General features: G+C 45.8%; 1 protein-coding gene across 3 annotated transcripts in view; it reads left to right on the plus strand.

Moving 5' to 3' along the window:
- Positions 1–5,916: 5,916 nt before the first annotated feature.
- Positions 5,917–17,681, plus strand: part of LOC127573879 (T-cell-specific guanine nucleotide triphosphate-binding protein 2-like) — a 47,887-nt gene continuing 36,122 nt past the window's right edge. For 2 of the 3 annotated variants that reach the window (XM_052022428.1, XM_052022432.1), the window contains exons 1-2: positions 5,917–6,043; positions 7,964–8,080. In XM_052022428.1, coding sequence (XP_051878388.1) covers positions 5,952–6,043; positions 7,964–8,080 — 209 coding nt within the window. In that variant the 5' untranslated portion in view covers positions 5,917–5,951. Of the gene's footprint in view, positions 6,044–7,124; positions 7,261–7,963; positions 8,081–17,681 lie in introns of those variants that run through there. The other variant, XM_052022431.1, reaches the window with a different exon arrangement.

Consider the following 17,681-nt stretch of genomic DNA (forward strand, 5'->3'; position numbering starts at 1 on the left):
TGAAAATTCCATGCACTGGCTTAAGCACAAGGAGCTGAGGAGACACCATGTGCGGCGTGTCCCGGCCAAATCTGCAGCTGGCTCCTCTATTCCCGTTCTCTCTCTGTGAACCCCGCGCATCATCTTCAGATAAGGGAAAAGGACGGGGGCTGGGGCCTTCTCTTTGTCTTTAGTTTTGTGAGTTTCGTCCTTTGAGAGGGAAGTAGAGTGAGTGAATGCTGCTGGTAGTCAGGACGGTAAGAAACGGAATGAAATTGTAATGGCTCAAGAGAGACACCGGGTGATCTGGGAGCATGGCGAGTTACTTACAGATGCTGGGAACAGAGAGGGTTAGATAAAGATTGACCTGAGAACAATGTTTTCAGAGGTGATTATGCAGTATTAGTGAATGCACTGTCTTTTAGCTTATAAAATTCTATAGATTAGAGAGTGTTTCCCACAGATTATAAAATGGCAAATCAGGTCACCTCTCATCCTCCTTCACCCCAAGAGGAAAGCTGCTGCTCGTTCAACCTATCCTCAAAAGACGTGCTCTCCAATCCAGGTAGCATCAGGGTAAATCTGCTCTGAACCCTTTCTAAAGCTTCCACATCCTTTCTATAGTGAGGCGACCAGAACGGAAGTGTGGTCTAACTCAGGTTTTATAGAGCTGCAACATTACGTCATGGCTCTTCAACTCAATCCCCCGACTAATGAAGACCAACGTGCTATTAACCTTGCATTCTACCTTCAAATTCGACCTTCCAAAGCGAATCACTTCACACTTTTCCAGGTTGAACTCCATCTGCCACTTTTCAGCCCAGCTTTGATCCTATCAATGACCCGTTGCAACCTTCGGCAACCTTCTACACGATCCACAACACCACCAACCTTTGTGTCATCTGCAAACTTACTAATCCACCCTTCCACTTCCTCATCCAATTCATTTATAAAAATCACAAGAGCAGTGGTCCCAGAACAGACCCCTGCAGAACACCAATGGTCATCGACCTCCAGACAGAATATGCTCTATCTACACCCACACTCTGCCTTCTCTGACAAGCCATTTGCGAATCCACACAGCCAGGTTTCCCATGCCTCCCGACATCCTGAATGAGCCTATCATGGGGAAACCTTATCAAACGCCCACTAAAGTCCATGTACACCACTTCCACTGCTCTGCCCTCATCAATGTCCTTTGTCACATCCTCAAAGAATTCAGTCAAGCTCGTGAAGCATGACCTGCCCCTCACAAAGTTGTGCTGACTATACTTAAGCAGACCAAGCTTCTCCAAATTCTCATAAATCCTGTCCCTAAGAATCTTTTCCAATAATTTTCCCACCACTGAAGTAAGACACACTGGTCTATAATTCCCCGGTTTCTCCCTGCTCCCTTTCTTCGACAAAGGAATAACATTTGCCACCCTCCAATCATCTGGTACTACTCCTGTGGCCAGTGAGGTGGCAAAGATCATCGCCAAGGGCTCAGAAATCTCTTCCCTCACTTCCCGTAGTATCCATGGATATATCCCATCCAGCCCGGCTGACTTATCTACCCTAATGTTTTTCAAACGTTCCAGCACATCCTCCTTCTTCACATCAAAATGTCCCAGCTTATCAGCCCGTTATACGCTGTTTTAGCCTCACAAACGTTGTTCTCTCTCACATGTAAATACTGAAGCAAAGTATTCATTAAGGACCTCCCCTATCTCCTCCGACTCCAGGCGAATGTTTCTTCCTCTATCTCTAATCAGTCCTACCTTCACTCTCATCATCCTCCTGTTCTTCACATATGAGTATCAGACAGGACTCTAGAGAATTACAAGGTAGCCAGCAAGGAGTTTAAGATTAGACAGGAGAGCTAGAAAGGGCATGAAAAGGCCTTGGGGTCTTCCTTAATCCTACTCACCAAGGTCTTTTCATGCTCCCTTCTAGCTCTCCTGTCCATTCTTAAGCTCCTTCCTGGCTACCTTGTAATTCTCTGGTGCCCTGTCTGATCCTTTCTTCACGAAACTTAAATAAGCTTCTTTCTTCTTCTTCACTAGATATTCCAAACCTCTAGTCAACCATGGTTCCTTCACCCTGCTATCCTTTTCCTGTTTCAATGGTACAAACCTATCCAGAACCCCCTGCAAGTGATCCCAAAACAACTTGCACATTTCCATTGTGCATTTCCCTGAGTGCATCTACTCCCAATTTACACTCTTAAGCTCCTGCCTAATAGCATCATAATTCCCCATCCCCCAATTAAATATTTTCACATACTCTCTGCTCCTATCCCTCTCCAAGGAAAGCGTAAAGGTCAGGGAGTTGTGGTCATTTTCTCTGAAATGCTTACCCACTGAGAAATCTGACAGCTGACCAGGTTCATTGCCTAGTACCAGATCCAGAATGGTCTCTCCTCTGGTCAGCCTATCTACATATTGTGTCAGGACTCCTTCCTGGACACACCTAACAAATTCTGCCCCATCCAAACCTTTTGCACTAAGGAGGTGCCAGTTAATATTAGGGAAGTTGAAATCACCCATGACAACAACCCTGTTATTTTCACACCTTTCCAAAATCTGCCTCCCCATCTGTTCCTCAATGTCTCTTTTGCTACAGGGGAGGTCTATAGAATACTTCCAATAGAGTTATTACTCCCTTCCAGTTTCACACCTGTACCCACACTGACTCAGTAGATGATCCCTCCAAAACTTCTTCCATTTCTGCAGTTGCGATACTATTCCTGATCAGCAATGCCACTCCCCCACCTCTTTTATCTCCCTCCCTATCCCTGTTGAAACACCTAAACCCTAGAACACCCAGGAGCCACTGCTGCAGTTGTGACAGCCAAGTCTCTGTAATGACCACAACATCGTAGTTCCATGTGCTCTAAGTTCATCACCCTTGTTCCTGATACTTCTTGCATTAAAATACACATATTTCAACCCATCCAGCTGACTGCAATCTTGCCCAATCAACTGTCTATCCTTCCTCACAATCTCTCTACTCGCTGCATCAACCTGTAGACCAACTGCCCCATCCTCTGACATATCACTTGGGTTCCCACCCCCTGCCAAACTAGTTTAAACCCTCTGCAACAGCACTAGCAAACCTGCCCGCAAGGATATTGGTCCCCCTCCAGTTCAGATGTAACCCAACCCTTCTGTGCAGGTCATACCTTCCCCTGAAGAGATCCCAGTGATCCACAAATCTGAAACCCTGCCCACTGCACCAACTTCTCAGCCACACATCCATCTGCCAAATCAACCTATTCTTACCCTCACTGGTGTGTGGCACAGGCAGCAATCCAGAGATTACTACCCTTGGGGTCCTGCTTTTCAACTTCCTACCTAGATCCCTATATTCACTTTTCAGGACCTCATCCTTTATCCTACCTACGTTGTTGGTAACAATGTGCACCACGACTGCTGGCTGCTCACTCTCCCCCTTTAGAATGCTGTGGACCCGATCTGAGATGTCCCTGACCCTGGCACCAGGGAGGCAACATACCATCCGGGAGTCCCTTTCACGTCAACAGAATCTCCTGACTGGTCCCCTAACTATAGAGTTGTCTATCACTATTGCTCTCTTCTTCTCTCCTCGGCCCCCCCCCCCCCTTCCCTTCTAAGCCATAGAGCCAGACTCAGTGCCAGCAATCTGACTGCTGCAGCTTTCGCCGGTAGGTCGTTCCACCACCACCACCCCCCCCCCCCTCCCGCCCCTCCTCCCAACAGTATCCAAAGTGATGTATCTGTTATTGAGGGGAACAGCCACAGGGGTACTCTCTACTATCTGCCTTTTCCCTTCCTCTCTCCTGACAGTCACAAAGCTACCTGTCTCCTGCAATTTAGGTGTGGCCACCTCCCTGTAACTTTTATCTGTCACCTCCTCATTCTCCCGTATGAGCTGAAGGTCATCCAGCTGGGATGGAGGGGTTCAGTTATGAAGGGAGACTGGAGAAACTAGGTCTGTTTTCCCTGGAGTGGAGAAGGTTAAGAGAATACTTGATTGAGATATATAAAATTTTGACGGGTGTAGAGAGTGTCAACAGAGGAATTTTCCTCCGATGAGAGGTAAATAAAATTAGAGGACGTAGATTAAGGGTAAGTGGCAAGAGATTCAGAGGGGCTCTGAGTTGTATCTTTTTTCGCGTAGAGAAGTGGGTACCTGCAATACACTGCCCGAGAGAGTGGTGGAAGCAGATTCGCTGATGGCATTTAAGGATTGTTTAGTTGAGCACTTGAATCCTCAAGACATCGAAGGCGACGGGCCAAGTACTCAAAGACGGGATAAATACGGGTGGGTGCCCATTGGTCGGCGTGGACGTAGTGAGCCGAATGACTTGTTTTCATACTGTATGGCACCATGACTCTATGATAGATTTCTGAACATTGAGAGATATACCACAATCTTATTAAATGATAGAACAGCTCAAAGGACTGAAATGCCAGATGTGATGTTGAGCTGTGCATTAGGGAGCAGGAGGCTGTAGAGAACCAGTGACAGACTCAGTGTGGTGGGGGCAGAATGATGTCAGAGAAAGTTATCGGTCGTGAGAGACCAGAGATTGTGGAATGTGGAGCAGATGGAAGTCAGCTTTATTAAAGTTACCAAAAGCCAGTGGGTTGTCCCTTGTCACTGTGAGAAAGGCAATGGAAGTTGGCTGTTACCTCACGGTGCTAATGAGAGGAAGGGAAGCAATTGACCTGTGGTCCGCGACCATGCAAATTAACTGCCCTCAATCCCTGATCCTGGTCTCAGGATGGGTACACTGATAGTGGGGCTCGGAACGCTGAATGGTGATAACTGGAGTCCATTACACGGATTTATAAGCTGAGAGTGATGTTCTGATCAATGAGCTGAGAGTGAGGGAAGGTTGTGATGGGGTTGGTGGGGGGAACATGCTCCCTCTGCTTCGTAAGGATAGGCTCTCCTTGCAAATGAGAGTGCGAGAGAACATTGGAATCACAATTTCACATGAAATCTCTGTAATCATAGAACTTCCGTCCCAAAATACTCGAGAGGATGGAAGCTGGAACCTGAATGCATAGATTTAGGACAGGCAATGGCATCGAAATACGTGGACCAATGGGAGCTCAATGGATTTGAAATGCGTCACCCAGGAACAAACAGCTTTGGCTGTGAACCAGATCCGAGGCCCCGAGACCATCTCATTCACTGACTGAGTGGCAGACCGCATAATGATTAAGTGAAAAATTAAAAACCTACAATTGCTGCAAATCTGAAATAAATAGAAAATTCAGGAAGCAGTCAGCATCTATGGAGAGAGAGAGAGTTAATGTTCCTGTTCTGAACCCCTTCATCAACCCTAGAGAAGGAGAGAGAAAAAATGTGTTTACAATTGCAGAGTAGATGGGAGAGCCATGCGTTGAATAAAGGGAATATCTATCATAGACTGAGACCAGGTGAATTAAAGGGACCAGTTAAAAGCCTATTACGCTTGCTTGTCTGTGCTTTGCGTTGCTGATAGAAAGGTTGTGAGACATGACCGAGACCAAATTATACGAGTAGGAAGAGATAAACTAAGCCAACATGATGACAGGCAGAAATGGTCCGTTCTAATACAGGTAGAGAGAAGGGGCTAGTTACCTAATGTTGGAGAGTTCAATATTGAATCCGGAAAGCTGCCTAGTAGGAAGGCAAAGTGTTTCTCCTTAAGATTGCATTTCGCCTCCTTGTAACCATGCAGGAGGCCACAGCTTGACAGAGTGTAGAAAGGGATGAGGAAATAAACTTGGGAGCTAACTGAAGGTCGGGGTCACTCCTGTGTTCAGGTTACCAGTCCCTGGTGACTTGCCCAGTATTAGAGAAGGTGCGTCTGGTTTGACCCCGATGAGGGGGATGGGTTGTTTGCAACCAGTTGTTGTCTTACTGTATTGGCTTCAAGCTCAGCTCCAATGAATGTTTCAGTCCACGCCCCTTTCTCGAAAAGGTTCGTTTCACTTTCAATCTCGCTGTTTCACTTGATGTTCCTGCAGCCAACGAGCCAGAGGTTCAAACCCTTGCAGATCCCGAAGAGAAACAGAGTCGCACAGCTTGGAAGGTCCCCCACCTTAAGGTGTGTCCCGGCCCCCCCCCCCCCCCCCCCTCCTGCCTCGCTGTTCGGGTCGTCGTTGCTCTCTGGGTTCACCGTCTGTGTACTGTTGTGTTCTACTTGCTCACTGGTGGGTGACGGCGTCGAGAGGCAGATCAGGAGTATTTGGTTCAGAGTCCCTGAACAACAGGGACGCAGAGGAAGGGGACCGATCAGAATATGTCGAGTGCTAACCCGCAAGTTGCTGTTTGGAATCTCAGATGTTTACGGTATTTATGACCAGTTTGGGTGGGAGTTTGAATGCTACATGTTCCGGTATGGGGAAGTGGCCCCGCCAGGTGGCAGTGTAAGCAGCACAGCAGCAAGTGCACATCACCAAGGGACATAAACGTTTCGGGGAATGGCAAACACAGGTGGGAACACAGACGAGGGAAGCGTCAAGCATGAAGCTATTGACTGCCGTCCGGAGACCCTTCTGTTAATCTGGGAATAACCGGTTCAAATCCAACACCAACAGTTGGGGAACTTAAATTTACTTAAATAGATAAACCGGGAACGAAAACCAAGCACCATCAGAAACGGGGAGAGTGAACTGCTAAAATAAAACCTTGTGGTTCACTGAGGCTCCCGAAAGAAATTCGCCATCCTCTCTCTCCATATGGCTCTAGTCCTGGAGCATTGTGGTTAACTCTTGACTGCCCTCCGGTCTGGTGCGGAAGACGCTCATTCACGTCGGTGTAGACTGAGTCCTTACTGCATGCCACGGGCAGGAGTGAAGGAATGGATTCGCTCTGGGCTGGTGTGAATCACCCATTTTGGACCGGGGGGGGGACCCTTTCTGAGTGGGGTTAGCAGTAGATCCCAGAGGGAATTCGGGGCTCCACGGGAATAAATGTCACAATCTAGGACAAAGAGAATTAGTAACTAATGGGCTGGTAGTTTTATAGCCTGGAATCAGGGAGCAGAAGTTACACGCAGGATAAACAAAAGCTTGGTTCGACCAGGCCTGGAAAACTGAGCGCGAGGGACACTCCACGGGGAGGAGTCATTGGCCTGAGAGGGAATGGGCTGGCAATCTAGCAGCTTCATCTCCGTGCTCCAAGGGATAAATTATGAGGGATTGCATTTAACTCAATGCACCAAGCGCATGTTTGTGGGATGTGGAAGGAAACCGGAGCACCCGAGCGAAACCCACGCGGTCACGGGGAGAACGTCTAAACTCCTTTCAGACAGCACCCGAGGTCAGCATCGAACCTGAGTCTATGGCGCTGTGGCAATGTGCCGCACATGATAGCAGGTGCTAGGGGTGTCACTAGATGTGGGGTTCGCTGGATGGATGGGAGGAGACGGGAGAACTAAGTGAAGAATAATGCAAGTGCAATGCCCATACAGCAGGTTCGCCTGGGCCCTTTAAGGAAGACAGAAGCAGTTCCAGATCTCTTGTTGGGATTTGCTGCTCAGTGTTTGTGGTCCATGTGTTCACACGGGTCAGGTGCACTAGTGGAGTTTGTGCAAGTGATGCCAGATCTTGTTCTCACACAGTCTGACGTCACTGTGTTTGCCAGAGTGGTCTGCTGGTACATTCACGTCGCGCACTGAGTCGTTGAACAACATGAAGGATTTCTTCCCAAAGGTGTCCGGCCATTGCTCTCTGTGTGCTGTGTGTAAATGTATGGACACGTTTGTTTGGTTTTTATTCAGTTTCATCAATGCCTGCACCTTAGACAGAAAATTCCCACTGGTCGTGAAGCCCTCTGGGCCCGTCCAGAGGCTGCCATGTAAAAGCAATCTTCGTTCTGTCAGCCTCTCCCAATTCCATACTCGATCTCCACCTTTCATTAAGCTTGCCCATGTGCAGTAATACGAGGCCACTGTGCCTGAACAGCTAACGCCTCGAATATTCCCAGCGCCAGTCTGACATTTACAAATTTATTTTTCTCCCAGGAATAAAATGGTCCCGTCTGTCCTGTCCAAGTACTTCAGCAATGAGGAGGTGAGGAGGCTTCAGTCCATGTACAGTAGAGGTGATGTGGTACCGGTGATCTTTGAGATAAAGCAGAGGTCTGAGGATTTAGCCGACGTTGCAGGTTAACATTGCAGTGCTGGGGCGATGTGGGCTCCGGGAAATCTACCTTCATCAAACGCGATGAGGGTCTTCGGAGTGACGACCCCGGAGCTGCTCCATCTGGGAACGATGAACCCAGCACGGTGCCAACCAAATATCGCTATCCATCTCTGCCCAATGTTCATCTCTGGGATCTCCCTGGATTAAACTCCTTGGTTTTGAACTGAATCGTTACCTGAAGCAAGTGCAGTTTGAAAGTTATGACTTTTACATCATCGTGTCCCAGTCGCGATTCAGAGAGTCCGATGGCGAACTCTCCAAAAAGATTCAAGAACAGCAGAAAAGGGTTTCTACTACATCCGGTCCAAAATCGACAATGACGCCTATTCCGATGCAGATGCAAGGCGTTGACTTCAGTGAAGGGCAGAATCAAATCATCCAGGATTGTGTCAAAAACTTCCAAAGCGTCGGAGTTAAACCGCCAGCCATTTTCCTGATCTCCAGTTTGGATGTGGAAGAATATGATCTTCCGAAATTAAAGTCTGCCCTTGCCAGTGATCTCCAGAGCATAAAATCAAGTACCTTCTCTCGCGCAATCCCAAAGATTATGCTGGAAATCCAACGATCCAAACGCAGGCTGCTGATGTGGTTCGTCGGGCTGTTGGCCTTCCTCGCTGGGGCACTGGGCGTATTCCGAGCCCCGAGCTTACCTTTCCTCACTGCCATTGGCTGCGTTGTTGCCGGGTTGATATATCTTGGGTGGCAGTTGGCACTCAGTGATCGGGTGCTCCGAAGTTTTTCCAGCAGAGTCGCTTCTGAAAGTTCCACTAGGAAGTTTGTGTCGCTTCTGAAAATTGAGTGGATCATGGATCGCCTTGCAAGTTGCTTCTGTTGGTTTCCAAGGTGCTGTCGTTCATCGTCATTGTGAGCTGTACGGTAGTTGGCTTCACAGACAACCTCCACTCAGTGACAATCTCTGTCTTTGGGGCAGTGTCCTCCTTTGCTTTCACCTTCCTGATTCTACAGGGTTCACTGGATGGCTGGTTGCGATCTGTACAAAGCCTCGCCAAAAGCGCACTTGGACAAGACGGCGGTGACCTCCATTAGGTCGCACCACTCACAGTGTCAAAGTTCTGCTTGATGCAGAATGTCAACAGTTAACCTGTTTTGTTCCGTTGGGGGTCACGCTCATTTTCTTCGTAGGGTCATCCCATATGTTCATACTTTACACATTATAAAAATTACTAACGTAGAAATACCTGAGTGCAAAGTATTGATACTGCATTGTATTTCGCTTTTTGTTGACCTATTACCTGCTGCTCTGTGACACCGGCAATTCTTTGCTTGAAGCTCTGCTGTAACGTTTGCAGAAAATAAATGGCTCGAGTTAAAATAAATCCAGTTTAAGCCCGACCACTTCAAGTCATCCGGAATGGTGAGAACATCCTTGATAAAGACTTTCAGTGAGGTGGTCACACCTAAGGAGCAGGCTGCAGGTAATTGGGTGGACCACCACGAAAGGTAGAAGGGATAGACAGATAGCCGCAGGATTCTCCTGTGGTTATTCCCCTTGAAAACAAATATACCGTTTTGGATACTACTGGGAGGATGACAGTTCAGGAGAAAGCAGCAGCAGCCAGGTCTGTAGCAACAGGACTGATTCTGAGGCTCAGCGGGGAAGGATGAAGACAGACAGGGCTGATAGTGGTAGGAGACTCGACAGTTTGTGGGCAGACAGGAGATTCTGTGGCTCACAAAAGGGACTCCAGTTGGGGTGTTGCCTTCAGGTGCCAGTATGGAGGATGTCTCAGTGCAGTTGCAGAACATATTCAAGGGGGAGGTGAGCAGCCAGAGTAATTAATGCATGTTGGCACAAGTGACATATATTGAAAAGTGAATGAGATCCTGTGGAGTGAATATAGGAGTTAGGAAAGAGGTTAAGAAGCAGGACCTCGAGTGTAGTAATCTCTGGATTACTCCCTGTGCCATGTGCTACTGAGAGGTAAGAATAGGAGGGTATGGCAGATGAATGTATGGCTGAGAGTTGGTACACGGGGCAGGGTTTCAGTCTTTTTGGACCATTTGGATCACTTCTGGGACAGAGGTGACTTGCACAAGTGGGATGGGTTGCACCTGAACTGGAAGGTGGACCAATATCCTCACAGGTGGATTTGCTAGTTCTACTAGGAAGAGTTTAAATTAGATTGGGGGGGGGGGGGGTGGGTGGAGTTCCAAATCAGAAGTGACACAGATAGGCGGTTGGAAGTTGGGATCGAATTCAATGCCAGTAAGGTCAGCAGACAAGACAGGCAGCAGTATGGCAGGGAGCAAGGAAAGACTGTTGAATTAAATTGCATTTATTTCAATATGAGAGACCTAACAGGTAAGGTGGATGAACTCAGGGCACAGAGAGCTACTTTGGACTAGTTGGATTTCTGATTAAGGAAAATGTCATGGCAGTAGTCTGAGATGAAATTACTGAGGGATCATCCAGTGAGGCTTTATGGGTGGAATAAGAGGGAATGGTCAACCTTGATGGTATTGTACAATAGCCCCCCTAATAGGTCAACAGGAATTAGAGGAACAAATATACAGAGAGATTGCAGAAGGGTTGCAAGAATAATAGGGTTGACATGGCAGGGGATTTTAACTTTCCTGATATAGAGTTGGACTGCCATAGTGCTAAGGGCTTAGATGGGGTGGAATTTGTTGTTCAGTAAAGTTTCCTCAGGCTTTCCTACAGAATGATCCTACTTGGGGAGAGGGCAAAGCTTGGCCTACACTTGGGAGATAGGGCAGGACAAGTGACTGAGGTGTTACTGGGGGCGCACTTTGGGACCAGTAACCATAGTTCTGTTAGTTTTAAATTAGTTATGGAAAGGTACAGATCTGGTCCAGAAGTTAAAGTTCTAAATTAAAGGAAGGCAAATTTTAATTGTATTAGACCACAACTTGCAAACATTGATGGATAGGCTGTTTGCAGGCAAAGAGATGGCTGGCAAGTGGAAGGCTTTTAAAAGTGAGATATCGAGACAGCTGCATGTTCCTGTCAGAGTAAAGGACAAGGCTGGCCAGCATAGGGAACTCTGAATGACAAGGGATATTGATGCTCTTGACTGGAAAAAGAAGGAGGCATGGCTGAGGTACAGGCGGCTGGGAGCAAGTGAATCCCTGGAGAAGCGTAGGGGATTCAGGGGTACACTCAGGAAGGAAATCAGAAGAACAAAAGGGGGCAAGAAATAACTTTGGCAGAGGAGATTAAGGAGAATCCAAAGAGATGGTTTAAGTACATTAAGGGACAAAGAGTAACTAGAGAGATTAGGGCCCCTCAAAGACCAAAATGGTATAAAGACGAGGTCTGTGGGCAGACTTCAGGATGATTGTAACATTTGCAAATACCGCCTGCCTCAGTTGACACAGAATTATCTCAACAACAATGTCTCTATTGTAGAATCTGATTCATTACAAGGTCATAGAACCTGTCAATAAAGTTTGATATATTTCTCCAGCCCAAATAACCGTCTCTATGTTCACAATATGTTGAAGCACAACTAATCATTGCATGTTTAACTGCCACAAGTCACAGTGCTGGTAATTACAGGACAGAACAAGTTAAAGAGACAGATACCAGTAACTTCCCTTGACACAGAGGTTTAATTGTGAATTTTTCAGTTGATTTAACCCACACACAATAAATCATGGCACAAAGTAATAGTATAATATATCACATGACAAGCATCATTCTGTTGTTCAGGGATGGTCAAATAGCAGTTCTGGCCAACAGGTGCTCCCACATAATTCTTCCCAGTGTCACCAGTCTTCTGCAGGCTCTTCTTAAGATTGTTCTCCTCTCCCTCCCCTCATTCCCAAGGACTTCACATTACTGGTTCCTGCTGATGGTCACAATGTCCAACCCAGGGCAACCTTCACCTTCATTGAACACTGAGTCAATTCCCCTGTTGGGAGCCAACAGAGTGCATTGTGTGTGCAGTTAGTGACTTCCTTAGGGAAGCTGGTAATTCTATTGGACTGTGATTGGCGCTATTCCTGATGTCCCTGGTCTCAACAAGTTGTGAAGTAGATAACATCCTCATCTCCATTGAATACTGTGCTAATGCTCCTGATGACTGCTGTAAAAATAAACAAAAGCTCTGTGAATGTCAGCAGCTCATTCCATCTATAGCCTGGACCTTTAGATGTATGGTTGTCACCCTGACACACTCTGCCTTGTGACACAGTGACAAACGGAAGAAACTTCACTGAAAATTTCTGCTTACATAAAGTTACATTGATCCAGTGTCTCCTCCAGTAAATCCAAGAATCTTAGCTTTGGCAGCAGAACATTAATCGTACTGTAGGAATTTCAGATGGGCAATATTGACTGTTTAGATAATGATTAACTATTGATGTGGGTGTTTGGGAGGTATACAAAAAGTTCCAAGAGGAACGTGACCTTTTCTCATGTGACTGTCAGGAATTTCAGAACTTCTGGACAAACGTGGGGATGGAGAATCTCCTCATATAAATCAGTGATTTATATGGCTGTCACAGATTTCAAAAACATTGAATGCATTTGGAAACATTAAAAAGACATCCCAGAACTATTAAAAATTCAGTTAACTATTAAAATTGTATAAAAGGAGAGAGAAAAAGACAATAACAAACCAAAATATTGAAGTAAAATTAATTAAATAAAATATGTTAATTTCGTTATACCTACTGTGATTTCTCAAGGCCATTCCACTCAGTAAAAGTGAATGGGGTCACTGCTCCCAGACCAATTTTAAACTGCCGCAAGTTCAGTGTATAGATTTACCCGTGTAATTGTTCAGAAACTGCCAGAAATTCCCTGATTTATATGAGGAGATTCTCCATCCCCACATTTGTCCAGAAGTTCTGAAATTCCTGACAGTCACATGGGGAAATGCCACGTTCCTCTTGGAACTTTTTGTATACCTCCCAAACAACCACATCAATAGTTAATCATTATCTACACAGTCAATATTGCCCATCTGAAATTCCTACAGTACGATTAATGTTCCGCTGCCAAAGCTAAGATTCTTGGATTTACTGGAGGAGACACTGGATCAATGTAACTTCATGTAAATAAAAGTTTTCAGTGAAGCTTCTTCCGTTTGTCACTGTGTCACAAGGCAGAGTGTGTCAGGGTGACAACCATACATCTGAAGGTCCAGGCTATAGATGGAATGAGCTGCTGACATTCACAGAGTATTTTTTAATTTTTACAGCAGTCATCAGGAGCATTAGCACAGTATTCAATAGAGACAAGGATGTTACCTACTTCACAACCAGGGACATCAGGAATAGCGCTAGCTAAGAGATGTGAATTAGCCATCTGCCAGTTGCTTTCAACATTTCTGTGGGCGCTGCTTGTTTAGCCCTACTGTGTGAAGGCATTTAAATGTAGAAATCTCTCGTTTACTCAAGAACTCACCAATGAAGATTGGGAACAACTTCTGTGAGGATTCTGTAACAAAATATTTTAAAATTCATTCCTTGATCTTTCCTGATTCAGCAGCAAGAGGTATTCGCAAACAAAGGAGGCATTATACACTTGTTAAAGGTTATTAAAGAAAACTACTTTATCAGGGTTATGTAATGAAGAACACTTAATAAAATACATAAGGGAAAAAAAATACTTATCAACTAATCTGAGACAATGCTGGAGGGAACCCCAGGTGTCCAGCAGCCTCCTTCTCTCTGCCTTGTGTCAGTCTATCCCTTAGCACTGGTTGTGACCCCAGCCTAAGGTAAGATTCCCCCTTTTTATACCTTTCAAAACCTCTACCCTCGTAATTTTGCACTCAATCATTGTACCAGTCTGCACCTTCTTATCCCTCATGACCTTCGGCCTAGGCATATAAATTAAAAACAGAGACAGCATGCAGTGACAGCATGTTTTGCAGAAGAACATGTTTTCAGCATTATTTAATCTCAAGGCTATGTACTCCTGTACATTCTCAAAAACATTACTACATTCCAAGCTGACGCCATTTTGTCTTACAACCACCATTTCGTGTTACACTACTTTTGTCACATATCAAGGAGGAGTCAAATATGACCTCGAGAAAACTTAATTCTCTCCTTACACTCCACTCCTTGATTCTTTGTTGGTATGTTATATAAAAACAAAACGCTACATTAAATGGGAAATTGATTAAACAGTGGGATTATCATAATGAAGGTTCCATATGGGTAATAGAGATCATACAACACAGGAGAGGCCTGATGCTGCAGCCGCTTAACCTCTCGCTTAAGGCAATAAGCAAAAATAAACAGCACTACAAGCACAACAAATATGATTACAGCAAGATGCGAAAGGATCCTAAGCCAGTGGTGTATTTGAATGTTTGTTTCCCCAATTCCAGAAACTGACTGCACCAACTCTGGCCCCTCAGAGTCTTATCTATCTCCTTCTTGGTTTCTCGGCCTTGGTCCTCCCTGTCAATCCACTCATGTATTACTTGTTCCTCACGGATAATTAACCTATCTAAATCAATCTCTCAATGTGGAATCGGAGATAAATCGGGTGCTCAGAGTTTCCACAAATCCTCATTCCTTTCCTTGGCTCTGACACTCAGGGTGATGATCACTACTTCTTCCTCAGACCCTGGTGTAATCACCATATCCATATACTAATAGGGAGAGGTTAACCCTTGGATCAATATGTTTATGATAAGGCAGTGAGCAATATAGTCCCTTCTTCTGATTACTGAAGCCAAGCTGTTAGCTACATAATGCTTCCTGCCGTGTATAAATATTACAGTTAACTGTCAGATTCATGGGTGAGCTGGGGGTTGTCGCATCGGAGGACATCTCCTCTTTCATGTTGGGGCGAGGTTCCCTGTGTGTTCTTCCCGCATGCTCGAACAGTACTGTCTGCCTGAAGGAGGATCCATGTTGTCGATAAAATTAATTCCCACACACCCCATTCCGCATAAGAGAAAACAAAGCATCTGTTATTATGGGTTTTCAGAAATGTTGAGATTACTCTCATTTTGTCAATTTCTCCCAAACACACCAAATGGTCTTTCCCTTGTACTGATACACAGTAAGTGTCATCATCTCCATTTGCCACAGTCCTCCTCCTTGCAAGCCAGAGAATTTGGTATGTGCACCCATACACTCCCACCCACCGTATGAACCCTTTTCTGCAGTGCCCACTTCTTCCTCAGGTTCCGGGGCACACTTCATCATTCTAGTTATAGGGGATCCTTGGGGTAAGGGTCTGTTAATCAGGTTGTACAAGGCTTGGGGTAGTACTGCCAGCCATCCCTGTAGGGTGTGGGTTGGTGTTAACAGACGGATTTGTTGCTTCAAAAGTCTATTCATCCTCATCAATCAGCTCTGATGCTTGGGGTTAGTAGGGTATGTGATACAATCAATAAATGCCTTTGCTGGTGGCCCAGCCTTTCATGGCTTGTCCTGAAAAATGAGATTCCTTATCCAATTGCATCTCTTGCGGGTCCCCATAACAACTGATCAGCTTCTGCAATCCCTTGAGTATGGTCCTGATCAACTTTTGTACAAGGAATTTCCATCAGAAGGCCTGAATAAATGTCATCCATAGTGAGCGAGTATTTAATTTGCTGCTGCTGTGGCAGGTGTCCAATGTAATCGCTCTGCCACACCTGGACTGGGCCAGTTCCTCTTTTAATTGTGGACAGCTGGTCTTTCAGGGAGAGCTCTCTTTTTAACCTGCTGGCAAACATCTCATGCAATGACAACTTCCTTAGTCACGTCCACTGGTAATCATACACCTCAATGCTTCGCCCATTCCATGGTACCATGCACTCCCAGATGGCCAACCACGTTATGTGTCCATTGTCCTATTGCACAGGATCTGGGGATGTGAATCTGGTTTCCCTGGACTAGCTGGTCCACTCGATTATTAAACGTAGTGGATGGAGAGGAGTCTTTCTGGTGGGTGACTATGTGAAAAACAGTGATCTTCATTCATTGGTCCGCCTCTCAAATCTGTTTCCCAGAAATGCCTGTCCCCCACCGGGGGCTTTCCTGTATCTGCCAGTTCCTCAGTCTGCCTCCCGGTCATCACACAGCCATCCCATTCGCCACTGCCCAGGGGTCTGTGTATATGTGCAGCTGATACGTTTCGTGCTGCAGTGGCAAGGTGACTGCTAGCTGGAACCACCCTCTCCCTGTTGTTGCAGAACTGTTCCTGTGACTGGGTTCACCACATCAGCTTTCCACCCCCGTACACTGGCCTTCCAGTGACTGGAGCCGTCCGTAAACCAGGTATGGTGTCTGTCTGCTTCAGACAGCTGTTCATACGGCATGCCCTGCTAAACAGGAGAGGGAGGCACTGAGATGGGAGGTTTGATATTCTCTGTGCACCTATCCATGAGCACATGAGCTGCATGTTCGTGCAACTTACTGACCACCTCCAGACCCTTACTTGCCTGTTCTGCAATGTACCACTTCCACTTCACAATAGAGGATTGCTGTGCCCAAAACAGCCCATGTAAAACTCAATGGTTACTATGCCCCACTGGATTAGTGGAGCAGGCCCTTTTCTTTATCCCACTTGTGGTTAAGGATAGACCTGTATCTCGGGGAGTAGGTAATTCTACCAAATTCCAGCTGCCATTGTTGTGGCTGTTCAGTCGAGTACCCAATCAACTATTTGTATAATGAAAGATATTAGCGACTGAGTGGTCTGGAAGATACGTGTTCATTACTCTGCCTTCTACAGGTGAAGTGTTTACAATTGGCAGATTCCTTTTTGATATACCAAAAGGCAGAGACCACAGTCACAGTGATTTTACATATTCTCATTTGAGTGCACTCATCAGCAATGTGTATCATGTCCATTATTTCAAGGAGATTATTCATTGTCACATCGGTACTTCACCCCTCTCCTTTTCTCACATTATCCCCTCCAAACCCCACTTCTCCATAGGCAACACTGACGATGTATTATCAAAGCTAATTAGAAGTAAAAAGCACCAACAGAAACAATATAATTCTGTACTGCAAGTAATCAGATGGGTGCTTGATGGTCAGCACGGACACAGGAGGCTGAAGAGCTTGGTTCTATACCTGGTCTCTTTAACACTGTCGCTGGGTTCTTGTTGATGGATAACTGCAAGACCTTAAATTAGAGTGTGCTTTATTAAGTAGAAATCAGACATACAAAAAACATATTAAAATATAATCGGTATCTGGTGCACAGCACCATGGCTTTTGCTTCTGAGTTCCTCCAGGGATCTCCTCCTTTTCCCTCTAGCATGTTTTCTGCTGACTGCAGCATTTCTACTTCTTCCAAGTGTGTCAGTGATGTCTGGAATCATTTCATTTCTAGGTCTATTTTGTCCATTTCCAGTGCTCCCAGCTCTCCCAGCTCTCCCTCCTGTATCACCAGATCTCTCTTGCAGCGACACCAGTTTAATTCCAGTTTCAATTGCACATTCAGCCCTTTCCATTGGACCTCTTCTCATTGATCACCTTCTGGTCCCCTGCCTGAAGGCAGCTTTCCTTACGACACAAATACTCCGAAATCTTTCTTATCTGTGTTTGTGATTGATTGATGAGATAACAGTCATTCCCCACCAACAC

This window comes from Pristis pectinata, chromosome 8 (genome assembly GCF_009764475.1).
Source record: "Pristis pectinata isolate sPriPec2 chromosome 8, sPriPec2.1.pri, whole genome shotgun sequence".
NCBI lineage: Eukaryota > Metazoa > Chordata > Chondrichthyes > Rhinopristiformes > Pristidae > Pristis > Pristis pectinata.